Source organism: Oreochromis aureus, linkage group 3 (genome assembly GCF_013358895.1).
Source record: "Oreochromis aureus strain Israel breed Guangdong linkage group 3, ZZ_aureus, whole genome shotgun sequence".
Classification (NCBI taxonomy): Eukaryota; Metazoa; Chordata; class Actinopteri; order Cichliformes; family Cichlidae; genus Oreochromis; species Oreochromis aureus.
In genome coordinates this window covers 108,724,683-108,738,364 of record NC_052944.1, presented here as the reverse complement: position 1 = coordinate 108,738,364, position 13,682 = coordinate 108,724,683, and the positions used below count along the sequence as shown (strand labels likewise).

Here is a 13,682-nt window from a genome sequence, read left to right as displayed (position 1 = left end):
AGACCTACCATAGAACCAAGTCCGCCAGAGCTTATATTATATTTTTACATGCTGTAGTGCCATTTTTGGGAGCATTTCAAGTTGCTATACAGCAATACAACCATTACAGCCTAAATTTTAATAATATGTATGCATTAAGTACATAGTAATTACATAAATTGCAAAAAAAGTGCAATAAACTACAAAAAAAATCGTTTTTGTTTTTTTAACATATATTTCTAGTTAGAGAAATTTAAGAGGCTTATCCCTCAAAACTGTAAATACAAAAAAGTTGCACAAGATAGTTTCCCACCACAGGAAATTTATTTTGAGTGTCTTCATAGTTTTATTTTTGAAATACACCAGTTTTTATATACTGCAGGAAAAACGAAAATAAATATTATAGTGCAAATTTGCAAAAAAGCAGCATATGCATAAAAATAAACTATTTCCAGCAGTGCAATATGAGTCCTAAGCATCGCAGAAATGACACAGAAAGTCATAAAGTCAAACATAACTTTTAAAAACACCAGTATAGGCTCATGAGGCCCTGGTGGTAAAAAACTACATTTCCGCGAAAATGACATCACTTCCGGTTTCGGGCAGGTCATGGCGGACATGCGATAGTTCGCGCTGACGTCTATTCCAACGTAGGAAGTGTTATGAACAGCTGATTGGATCAGCAAAGCGTGTTCCTGGAATATTATGTTTTTGTTGCTGCAAGCGCTTTTTATGCAGTTTTTGCAAAGCTATATGTGGAAGGAAACTGTGACCTAGGACAAGCTGATGGCATAAGATGTAAGTACAACTCCTCTGGTTTCATATGCAAAAAAAATTATTGCGCTAGCTTACGTGGTTGCAGTGCTACCGGGATTTAAAAGTAGTTGCGCAAAATGGAGCATGCCCGCTCCGACCGGCTTTAAAGGGTTAAGAACGGTACTGTGCTAGAAATATAATGAGCTTCCCAAATTTGATCAATTCCAACAAATTACAGCCTTGGTTAACCACCTGAATAGGTATACCAGAGAGATAGAAATCGGTAGAATAAACCACCTGTTCTTGACTGGATGATCCAAGGTGTAGTCTCAGTGGCAGGGGATAATTATGAGAACAATCCCATCAAAACTGGAGATGGTTCAATACTGAAAAACCATATGGAAGACCCATGTAACACATAACAACATAACAACAATATAATGCTCATATACAAATGACATGGATTGGGTCGGAAGTCTAATAATATTACAGCACATCTTGAAAAAGTTTGTAGGCAGTTCTTATCCTGCATGATGATGGAATTGAACCAACAGATCATAGAAAATGCCCTGACACTTTCAATGAACATCATATAGAAGGTCAGTAAGATATTATTGCTGATGCAGAAGGAGTTCAGTTTCCTAAGGAGGTACCTTGTCTGGTGGCACCTCTGTGTTGGAGGAGAATCTCAAATGGTTGTCGAAGACATCTTGTCGAAGACTGCTTCCATGTAGTAGTACTCCTTCATGATCTTCACTGATGACAACTGGATAGTGGCAGAAACACCTTAGCCAGCTCCCATTCTCTGATGGAGAAGGTCACTACTATCTCTTTGGTTTTGCTGACATTCAGCTGTGATGAGTCACGCCATTCAACAAACTGCTGAAGAGTTGGAGAAAGAATGTGAGCAGTGGAAAATGAATATGGAGGCAGCCTAAAGAAAAATAAGCGACTTGAGAGAGAGGGAGAGAAACAATGCAGTTAAGTAAAAATACAGCTTTACTGTTTAAGATAAAATACCAGCCTGATGTTACTAATCAAATACACTTGATTAATTGATCATCAGCAGGTGTGAGCACCTCTGTAAAAGCAGATGGTTTGGCAGTCTTCCAGACAATGCTACAGGAGTGGACAATCCAGATTAATACGGAGGTCAGATCATGCAATCTGCAGAGAAAGCGCAAAAAAAAACCCAAATATGGCTTATTGAAGAGTTCCCAGGAGAGTCTATTTTATAAAGAGAACATGGCAGCATTGCTTAGGTTTGCAAAGCTGCATCTGAACAAACCCACAAGACTTCTGGAACCATTTCCTTTGGGCAGGTGAGAAAACCTTACTGAAAGGCTGTGGTGGGAATTTCAAAGAGATTAATTGCATAGTTGAATGCAGCAAAATCTCAATGACAGTAACACTGTAATGAATGTTTGAATGGCAATGTTTGAAAAGGAACATGCAGAAAATTTTAAACTATATCAGGGAAGAGACAATGAATGTATAATGTGCAATTAAAAATGAGAGAGAACTACAAAACATTGAATCTCCAAGATTTAAAGATAACATTCAGTTCCCTCCAGTTTTCAATCAATTTACTGTTTCAAGGCAGTAGCAAGGAATTTCACATGTGCATGATGTGTGCATGCTGAAAGAGACTGTGATGCTCTAACCCCCCTCCTCCTTTCAGGGTGGAGCCTGCTGGAGTCCAATGGTTGAGACCAGGAGGTCTGAGGAAGTGTAAGTGTTTTTTGGGGTTTTCTTTATGTGATTCATGAAAACAAAGCAGCACACATTCAGCCATCTTCAAACTGTCACAGCACTAGGAATGGGAACTAAGAAATGGTTCTTGTAAGGAACCACTTCCCAGTAGTCCTTGAAATTGTTCAATCGATCCCACTTATTGGTTCCACTTGGGCTATAATTAGCTAATTTCAATTCATTTTAGCAGAAAGATTCAGAGCAGAAGGATAGATATAGAAGTTACCTTTATTTGTATGACTCAGCCTTGGTAATACTAGCCACTGCTGAATTTCAACAGGTAACAAACCGATGAGCAGTCATCGGTTTGTTACCACCATCATCCGTCATCCACCGTCATCCTTCATTTCTACCTGCTCATGTTTCTACAGTAGAATCACCGAGGAGATCAACTTTACGTCTCTGTGTGCTGATTTTCACCTTTGGTTTATGTTTATGCCTTTGTGTTCATACATAATTCGGAAGAAAATGATCATATGTGTGTCTCTGAGGATGTTGTTGTGTGGGACTAGGAGCTTGGACTTTAAGCCTAAGGTTTATGGTATTAACTGGTTATAATGACGGTGTGCTTCTGGAGATTTTACAGAGTAAAATGAAAGTAATGGAGCATGCAGTAAGATGAATTGCTTTATCCTGGGATTAATTAAGTACTGTATTACTTTTAGAAAAGTGTTTTGTTATAGATGAAATTCCTATCCCTACACATCACTTATGTCTCTGATGTCATCATCAAAGTGTCAATCAATGAACAGATGATGGATCAATAACTGCAGCTGCATTGTGTTTGTTCTCTCCATCAGATTCCTGTCAACTCAAAATCAACACAAACACAGTAAATAGAAAACTCAAGCTGTCTGACAAGAATAGGAAGGTGACACGTGTGGAGGAGCTTCAGTCATATCCTGATCATCCAGACAGATTTGATTATTATCATCAGCTGCTGTGTAGAAATGGTCTGACTGGTCGCTGTTACTGGGAGGTCAGGTGCAGAGGAAGAGTTTATATATCAGTGAGTTACAGAAGCATCGGAAGGAAAGGAGACAGTAATGACTGTGTGTTTGGAGAAAATAATCAGTCCTGGAGTCTGAGCTTCTGTGGTGGTTCTGTTTCTGCAAGACACAATAACAAAGAAATATTATCCTTCTCCTCCTCCTCCTCCTCCTCCTCTGTCTCTAACAAAGTAGCAGTGTATGTGGACTGTCCTGCTGGCACTCTGTCCTTCTACAAAGTCTCCTCTGACACTCTGATCCACCTCCACACCTTCAACACCGCATTCACTGAAACGATTTATCCTGGGTTTGGACTCTGGTCAGGTTCCTCAGTGTCCCTGTGCTGAGTTGATTGTAAAGAGTGTCTCCTGTTAGAGAAACACTCTGACTGTTGAACAGATGGTTCAGTCTGTACATGTCTGTCTCTTTCACTCAGAAACACGTTTTCAGATTCATGGATTCAATCAGTTGATGTTTGAAACTCTTCTCAATGATTCCTTGTAAATTTCTTCCTCTTCAGTCCTTTAAAGATGGAAGCTCCCATTATTCCAGGATCCACATGTTGTTTTTCTGTCTTTTTCTACTCAAAGCTTCACAGTGAATCTCAGTATGTTGTGTTTCTCTGAAGCTCAGTTCACAACCAGCTCCTCTGCATTTTCAACAAGTCTGAGCTCATTAAAATGTATATAAATGTTTGATTTCTCTTTCTTAATTGTATTTTTCCACCATGGCTGATTAAGTGGACATCCAATAGTACTCAGTGTATCAAATATTAAAGACATTCAGTATATCTCATGTTTCTGTCATTCTATAAAAATAGCTGCTTTTAAAACTGATCCAATCAAAGAAACATGAATTTCCATATTGAGCAGATCATTACTACAGCTCTGATGTCACTAACATCTCCTTGAACTCTTCATTGACGGTGATTTATGGCCCTCTGATGGTGAGAAGGTGAACTGCATGATGTCAGTTTAATGAGCACAGATGACATGAAGTGTTCTTAAATCTGCTTTTTCTAATTGTTCAGGGTCCTGCTCCAGGAAACAGCTTCAACAAACTCTAGGTTTCAAAATAAGACCTCAGTCTGAGTTTTTAAAAAAGCTCTTATTTTGGAGGGAGCAGACATTTAATATTCATGTTATCAGTCCATCAATGGGTGTTATTAGCATTTATCAGCCCATATCTGTGGCTTAGATTGGCCCTCCTCCACCTGCTAGCAGGCTCAGTAGGTCGCTATCACCAATTGGTGAGCCAGATTGCTGTGTCGCTGTTGGAGGGACGACGATGAATCCAGATCCAGTACAGAGAGACTCCAGTTCACTTCACAATGAGACGGGTGCACAGCAGCTAACTACTGATAAATGTCTATTTAATCAGTTTGAATGTGATTTTCTCATAAACATAAACAGATTGCATAATGAAAAGGCTTCTGAAAGTTACTCTTTTGCCACGAGCATCATCTGTATGATGGAAGCCTGGAAATAGTTTTTTGCTAGTATATTACTTTAGCTGACGCTAACTTCAAAGCACGCGATGAGAATAACGTTACTAATATTCAGTTTCACTTTACTTTGTCACATCTGTGACACACGTCACTTAAATAAAGAAGCAAATATTGGCTCTGTTTTATCTGCTGGGCCCAAAAGTGACTCCCCGTATTTAAACTGCAATAAATAACTTGTTGGTCTATAATATGTGAAACGTGTCAAATGTCTCCATCATGAAAGATATCAGGTCATCTTGAGCCACAAAAACATTCCTATCATGAGGTAGAAGCTGGAATCAGTTTGTTGCAGAGGGACGTTTATATATCCCATATTTATCCAGTTAAAGTCACACTGAAATTCAAAAATGTCTTTTCAAGAGTCGTCTGTCCAAGAGGAGCAGAAAGTGCAACAAATATAACAACAGTTATTTAAGCTGTTTTAAAGGCCACAAAGGAGCAGATTGGTTATAATGCAGCTGCTTCAGAGGAATAAAGATGAAAAGAGGCCACTGGTTTGGCTCCAGTTGTTATAGATCCAATGATGTTGTTTTGGTTTATTTCTGTCTTTCAGAACTGGATTGAAACTATCAAAGGTCTAAAAACAGCCTCAACCCTCCCAAAGACAAACTTTACACACGTCATCTTTCAGCTACAATCTTTGTTGCAGGGATCTTCTGCCAAACAAGGCTGAGAGAAGATTTCTTACAGCTGTCATGTTGATGCTGTTTCAATCTTTGGGCAAACACAGTCATATATTAGGGCTGATATCAGGGCTGCACAAGTTCTTTGTGTTTGTGATCATGAATAATAGAAGTGTGCCTGTTGAAGATCATGTTTGCTACATGATTATATGTCCTGTTATTGTTCTGTATTATATTCTTTTGGTGAGCCGCTGGGTTGTGTCTAATAATCATCTCAGCATTTTACAATAGAATAGCTCTTTATTAGCTCTTCATTTATTGTTATTGGACATGAAACAAGGAAGCTGTGTTTCTCATTGGATGTTAGTTTCATGTTCATCAGGATCATTTTCTAAAGAGCTGATATTTAGACCATTTACTGCACTGGCTGCACATTCTGTCTACATTTCTCTGTATGTGCTGTGTTTGTCTTTCATATTTCTCCATATTGACACAAACAGTGAACAGCAGTAGATCTACTCTTCATCTGTTTTAGGCCCAGTGAAAGATCTGAAGCAGAAATGGTGTCATTAGGAGAAGAAGAACGGCGAGGAGGCAGCAGCTCTTAAAGATGAAACACAGCAACTTAGCCCTGAGCTCAGAGAGCTTCACATGAAAAAGCTCCTCAAGCAGATCATGTCAGAGGTTTGTCATCAACAGGAGGAACTGTTAGTATCATAGAATGAAGGATGCTTGTCAGCTGGATGAAGAAGGTTATTTAATGGCAAACGTTCACATTGAAGTCAAATTGTTGTGGTGTTGAACAGATGATAAGTCCCGAATTCTTTATTTGAGGTAGAGAACACATCACCAAACATCCAGATAGGTTCAGTCAAGACAATGATTTTATTAAACACATGGATGGGACGATGTACACTGTGGCAACATCAGTGTTGGGGAGTAATGGAATACATGTACGGTTGCCGTGGTTACAGGGTGACACTCTCTCTCTCTGCGACTGTGTGTTTCCTGGGTGAGTGAGCGCCTTTTTGTTGTTGTTGTTGTGCTTAGCTAATAGGCAGAATGCCTATTAGGCATAGCTCTAAAGAATGTAGCCTCATGGGCAGTGTAGTCCGTGCTGCAGGGAGAATGGACTGCCATACACGTTATGTGTCTGTGAGTGCAAGGAGGGAGAAAAAAGAGGGTTGAAAAGTACGAGTTGACATCGAGCAAACACGGGAGCTGGAAGCATGTAAATATAATAATAACCACTGCAGCCAAGGTCAGTTTAGTTCGGAGCTGCGGACCTTCGGTAACAGTAATAAATCACACATCAATAGTACATTCACATAGTTGTAAAAAGCATGATAATATATTAAGTAAATCAAAGTATTCAGAATATGTTACTCTTATTGAGTAACGCAATGGAATACGTTACAGAATACATTTGGGGCATGTATTCTTTAATCTGTAATGGAATACATTTTAAAAGGAATCTTCCCAACACTGGGCAACATCAGCATAGATCTCTGCTAGAAAGCACACTTCGAATTGCTTTTGTATGTCAGGGTTTACGCCCCTACTTGCATCAAACAGATAAAATAACATGTATCAGTTACAGTTAGTGACAGTTAGATATATCCCTTTATTGACAACCTTTCGACATACTCAGAGTTATTTCAACCATCTTACACTCCAGGTGTTTCCTGTTGATCTGTTCTCTTCATGCTTATCTCTGGAACATCATGAGCACATACTGTTGCTGTGCAGGCACATATGCCTTTCACCTAAAAACTAATATAACTCTTGTCTGTATGTAAGTGTGTTTGCATTGACCTTTCTGCAGTCTGTGTCACCTTTCACAATATGTCATCTGGACAGTCTCGCCAGATGAAGCTTATAACCCTCTGAATGCTAACTCTTCATGAGCACATTTGCAATGTGTATATGAAAATGATTATGACTACTTTATTTAATAAAAGTTTTCAGAAAAAGACACTACTTAAATCTTAATAAAAATGATATATTTCCCACACACTCCTCACTGAGTCACCACAGGCCAGGCTCACCACATCCAGGGGAGGAAATCCAGGGCAGTCACATGATCCAGGAAGACCCAGAGTGCTGATGAGGTCATTGCAGCAGGTGATCACATGACTTAAGTCACACAAATGTTACACATCATTTCCATTAAAGCTGCAAAAATAGTGGAAAGTGTGAGCACAGCTGTTAGAAAGGCCAAAGCCCAGAACTGTGAGAGCACTTTAAACTGCTCAGTAAGACTGGACAGACCTGCTGGACCAATAAAGTTTAGCCTTTCTTGAAAGTAGGAGGGAAAGATGATAGCAAAATGGCGGCTGTGCCACTTCAGATTTAGTCTGTAAAGCACATGGTGGAGAACCTCAAGTTCAGAGCAGATGAATACTCTCCTCACCTGTGTGCAGTTGGGTATGGAGAGTTGAAAAATAACTGGAATGTGCAGAAGATTAGAGATTAGAGATAGATTAGATGAAACTTTATTAATCCCTCGGGTGGGTTAATCCGGGAAATTCAGTTTCCAGTAGCACAGCACCGACAAAAGTTGCATGTTACAGATACAATAAGGGGAATGAGAGTAAGGATATAAGCATAAATATACCATATATACACATATACACATATATAAATACAGATTATAGTAATGTGGATAAATAGGATTCCACATTTGATTGCACAGTATATTGCACAGTGATTATTGCACAGGCTAAGAAAAAAATATTGCAAATATTGCACAGTGTAAAAAAGCACTACAGCTCAGCTATTCCCACCCTCCTTTGTCCCCCTGTTTCCCCTCCCTCACCCCTTCAGTGAGGAGTTAAACAGTCTGATGGCGTGTGGGACAAAGTGTAGTGAGCAAAAACCACCAAGTAACTGCTAAGGGCCTCTACTACTTGTGCAAATTTTCAGGCCCAAAGGTCTTGCAGGAATGACCCAGAATAAACAGGACAAGAGGGTCAATATCAGCCGTAATACATTGAAGTTCAACATTGAAGGTCACTAACGACCACAATATATTCTTATTGGTGCAACCTGCCAGCAACGCAACTATCACCTGAGGGCTTTCTCTCTCCCAGAGGCCTCAGATGCTTGTTGCTTTAAAAGAAACAAGTCTACCGCATAAATATAATAAACATAAATAAATACCAGCCCAATAGAGCACTTATCGCATGCGCTAAGTGTTTTAGATCAGGCAATAATTGGTAGCACTACAATCATGCTTTATGAAACTTAATCACAGCAAATCCACACGGAGCACCTCTGCAAGACCTAATCTCCCAAAGGTAAGAGCCCAGCTCAGGGATTGCACATTGCCCAAATAATATTGCTCCAACCCAGTAAAGATAAAAACAAACCCACAATAAAAAAAAAAAAACTGTTTTAAAAGGTGACCCTGTGGTGGGTAACTGGAGGAAGTATTGTTGCTGTGTTTTGGAGTGAAAAGTATTCAGTTGTGTGGTGATGAGTAATAAATGAGGAGGGTAAAACAGCTAAGTACCTGGTTGATTGGCGACCTGAACGCATCCAGGCATTTTCTGGGGCCAAGGCCGGACTGGCCAACGATGCCCTGCTAGCCCACCCGTTTCCATCAGAAGGGATTGCGTTGACCACCGACACGTCGGATGAGGCGGTGGGCGCAGTGTTAGAACAGCGGGTCTCCGGTGTCTGACAACCGCTTGCCTTTTTCATTCGCACACTCAGGGACAGTGAGTGCAAATATAGTGTTTTTGACAGGGAGTTCCTGGCCCTGCACCTCACAAAGCGGTTGACGTTTGCGATGTCCAAGGTCTCTGGCCCATGGAGCATGCACCAGCAGTGCCTGTTGGCAGCCATTTCCGAGTTTACAACAGACATTCAGCACTTGGCTGGCAAGTCCAACTGCATGGTTGACTGTCTGTCATGCGTGCTGGTTTCTCCCGTTTATGTTGGCATAGACTTTGACGCTATGGCTGCTGACCCGGATGTCCTTGCCCTCAGACTGCGCAAACGGGCCTTGTACTGGAAGACAGACCTATGTGGAACGGCGGGCCTAGCCTGCCTTGCGATGTTTCCACCGGCCATCCACGACCTGTAGTTCCCCTTTTTTAGCGTAGTCACATTTTCGACTCAGTACGCGCCTTCTCTCATCCATGCGTCCAGGCCTCGGTCAAGCTGGTCAGCTCTAGGTTTGTTTGGCCGGGCCTTCATAAAATGGTGAACGTGTCATGGTCTCCGTGCCTGCCTGGCCGGCCCCATAAGGCTACATGTGCTGTTTTGGTTCTCTCTCTCTCTCTCTCTCTCCCCCTCTCCCCCTCTCTGCCTGGGCGGAGCTCACTGTGGGCTCCCGCCCTTGGCCCACACACCTGACAACAATCACCTGTCATCACCGGGAGCACTATTTGAGGCTGGAACACAGATCCTCTCGTCGCTGCATGATTGTACTACAGACGTTAGTGTTTATGAAAGAAGAGGATCTTCAGGTCTGGAACAAGGACGAGCTGAGAGTGTCAATAACGTTACTAATGTTCAGTTACACTTTACTAGGTCACATCTGTGACACACGTCACTTAAATAAAGAAGGAAATATTGGCTCTGTTTTATCTGCTGTGCCCAAAAGTGACTCCTCGTATTTAAACTGCTATGAATAACTTGTTGGTCTATAATATGTGGAAATGTATCCATCATGAAAGATATCAGGTCACCTTGAACCACAAAAAACATTCCTATCATGAGGTTGAAGCTGGAATCAGTTTGTTGCAGAGGGACGTTTATATATCCGATATTTATCCAGTTAAAGTCACATTGAAATTCAAAAATGGCTTTTCAAGAGTCGTCTGTCCAAGAGGAGCAGAAACAAATATAACAACAGTTATTTAAGCTGTTTTAAAGGCCACAAAGGAGCAGATTGGTTATAATGCAGCTGCTTCAGAGGAATAAAGATGAAACACTGTTTTTAATTCATGTACAACACCTTTCAATAATGTGTTGACTAAAGTCTATTGACCAGTATAAGTACAGAAGTGTAACTGGACTGGTCTGTTATATGTGTGAAATTTGTGCTTCTCTTCAGCATCATCTTTGTCACTGCTGATTCCTTTGTGTCATCATTTGTTGAGAAGAGAGAACAGTTATAATGGAGGAGCAAAAGGAAGCCCTGAAATCTGCGTCCAACAAGGAAGTGTTGGCTCACCAGTGATTAGAGATGGCACGACACCATTTTTTATGTCCGATACCGATATCATAAATTTGGATATCTGCCAATACCGATATGAATCCGATATAGTTTGTTTTTTAATCAATAAAACTGTTTTTTAATATCTTGATGGTTTTTGTATAAGTTCATACTCAAGTTTAAATAAACAACAACACTAAAGCTATTCTGTTATACCTGCATGCAACAAATACACTGCACCCAAAATATTTCATAGTTCAGCAACACTGATCAATCTAACAAACTTAAACCTACTCCATCCTCCCTATTCTGGTATTTTAAAGAGTACTTAGCAGAAATATTAAGCAACCTAACTAATAGGGTTGCAAACTCCCAGCAAAAAAAAAAAAAAAAATAGGGAACCACCCCCCACCCTCCACCTCATGATGCTTAATCGACGTAATCAACTTTAATTTGATGCAGTGTGAAAAAAAATGCACAGAAATAAATTATTTTTCAAGAATAATTAAATATATTCAACATCTTTCTTCTACAGAATTGCAGACTGCACAGATGGTACTTTCCCAAAGGAAAAAGTACTATAGCTTACTAGGGTATATTAGACTTAACAGTTACTATATACAGTAATGGACTTCTATACATTTTACATCAGTGTCAGGATCCAAGCGGCCAGGAACACACAGGCACAAATGTAATCTTCAAAAAAATGGGTTTTATTATACCCCAAAAAGGACAAGAGGATTACAAAAATTCAAAATAACAAAAATAAGCTTTTTTTAAGAACCAAGTGGGCCCATAAAAGAGGTTAACTTAACAGAACTTTACTCAAAAGTCACTTAACAAAAACATAACTCAACAAACTGACCTGCCCAAATGAGAAACAGCTCCGGTTATATAGCAAATGAATAAACCATTATATACACCAAAGGTGAAAACTAAAGAGATAACAGCTAACCATCATTCAAGAATAACCCCATTCCCCCTGCACGATCACAATTGATGGTCCAGTCCACTTTATTGGCTTCTGCATTTAAACCAGCTCCACCCACAGCCTCCTCTTTCAGCCAAACCAGGAAGGACTGGAGGGGAGGTCAGGTAACTCAGAAAGAGCAGAAATATTATCAATATAACATACCTATATAAAACAACAAACAATGCAAAGCAGGGTCTATGCCACCATTTGGACTATAGCTTAGTACTGTCATGCATTACAGGTAAACTCAAAATAACAAATTAGTGAACTTATGATCACAGAAGCTTTAGAGCATAACGTAAACATAAGACAAAAGACCAAATGAATATTACCTAAGTATCTTAATTGTGTGGTTGCATGCAGCCATCACATACTCCCCCCTTCAGCAGTGAGCTGGAACAGCGAGAAAGATAGTCCGCTGTGCAGTTGTTCTTGCCTGCAATATGCTGAATGGTAAAACGGAATGGCTGCATCGCGAGGTACCATCTGGTGATTCGTCCATTCGTATCCTTCATTTTCTCCAACCACTGGAGCGCCTTGTGGTCAGTTTCCAGTGTAAATTCCCGGCCTAGGAGGTAATACTTGAGGGAATCAAGTGCCCACTTGATTGCTAAAGCCTCTTTTTCCACTGTTGAATATCTCATCTCTCTTGGAAACATTTTACGACTAATGAAAGCCACTGGGTGTCGCTCATTGGGTGGTCCCTGTAGAAGAACAGCCCCAGACCCCTGTCAGAAGCATCAGTTTGAAGAATAAAAGGTTTCTCAAAATCTGGGCTGTACAAGACTGGAGTCTTACTGAGGGATTGCCTGATGTCCTGGAAAGCTGCCTCCGCCTCCTCAGTCCACTGAATCCGGTTAGGGCACCTAGAACCTGTTAGATCAGTGAGGGGAGACGCCCTGGCAGAGAAATGAGGGATAAATCGGTGGTAGAACCCTGCCATGCCAAGAAATGATCTAAGTTGTTTCCTTGTCTGTGGCAAACTGCAGGATTCAATAGCACTGATTTTGCTCACTTGTGGTTTTATCACCCCATTTCCTATGACAAATCCCAGGTATTCCGTTTCAGCCTTGGCAAAAACACATTTTGACGAATTAACAGTCAGGCCAGCTTCTCTGAGACGCTCTAGTACCTTTTCTAGATGTTTGAGATGCTCCTCCCAGGTTTGGCTGTAAATCACAATATCGTCCAGATATGCTGCTGTGAACTCTGACAAACCACACAGTACCTGATCCATCAGCCTCTGAAATGTTGCAGGGGCTCCATGCAAACCAAAAGGCAGGACTGTGAACTGGAATAGCCCCATGGTGTCCGGAAGGCAGTCAGTTCCTGGGCGTTGAGTAAGTGGTACCTGCCAATAGCCTTTGCAGAGATCTAGAGTCGTCAGGTACTGGGCTTTCCCAAGTCGCTCAATCAAATCATCAACCCTAGGTGTAGGGTATGAATCGAACTTTGAGATGGCATTTGTTAAGGTTCAAAAGTTGGAGAAAAGAGTACGGAGGTTCTCAACCTCAAAATGATGACACTGGTCCAGAAGGTATGATCAAAGCGAAGATTTATTGTTTACACGCGTGGAGTTCAACACTGAGCAACGTCAGCGATTGAACTGAACTTAAAATAATTAGACAAAGGTTTTATAGGGTTGAGACAACAAAGCCCCCTCCTTTGCAAAAACAGACAAAGTACAGCTTACGTCAACTTAAACCACAAAATGTTCCGTGAACTTTAACATAGTTTAAAGAACATTACGTCTCATCTCCATCCCGGTGTCGCCCCACGTACGCCTTTCTTATCTCAACATCAGTTGCACTTCCTCTAAGTACTTCGGCACAGTTCTGCAATTGCAGCAAAAACACATCTTCACTTCTCACTTACCAAAATAGATCTATTATGGTGTGTATGTGTGTGTGTGTGTCTGCAGTGTATGCTATGTATG

General features: G+C 40.7%; 2 protein-coding genes across 2 annotated transcripts in view; both read left to right on the top strand.

Moving 5' to 3' along the window:
* Window positions 1-13,682, top strand: part of LOC116333949 (NACHT, LRR and PYD domains-containing protein 3-like) — a 177,288-nt gene that overhangs the window by 21,952 nt on the left and 141,654 nt on the right. The gene's annotated exons all lie outside the window — the stretch shown is intronic.
* On the top strand, window positions 1,658-3,923 carry LOC120438795 (stonustoxin subunit beta-like). Its single transcript, XM_039609228.1, has 4 exons — window positions 1,658-1,715; window positions 1,805-2,057; window positions 2,417-2,466; window positions 3,288-3,923. The coding sequence occupies exons 2-4, from the start codon at window positions 1,852-1,854 to the stop codon at window positions 3,821-3,823; spliced, it is 792 nt and encodes a 263-aa protein (XP_039465162.1). The 5' UTR covers window positions 1,658-1,715; window positions 1,805-1,851; the 3' UTR covers window positions 3,824-3,923.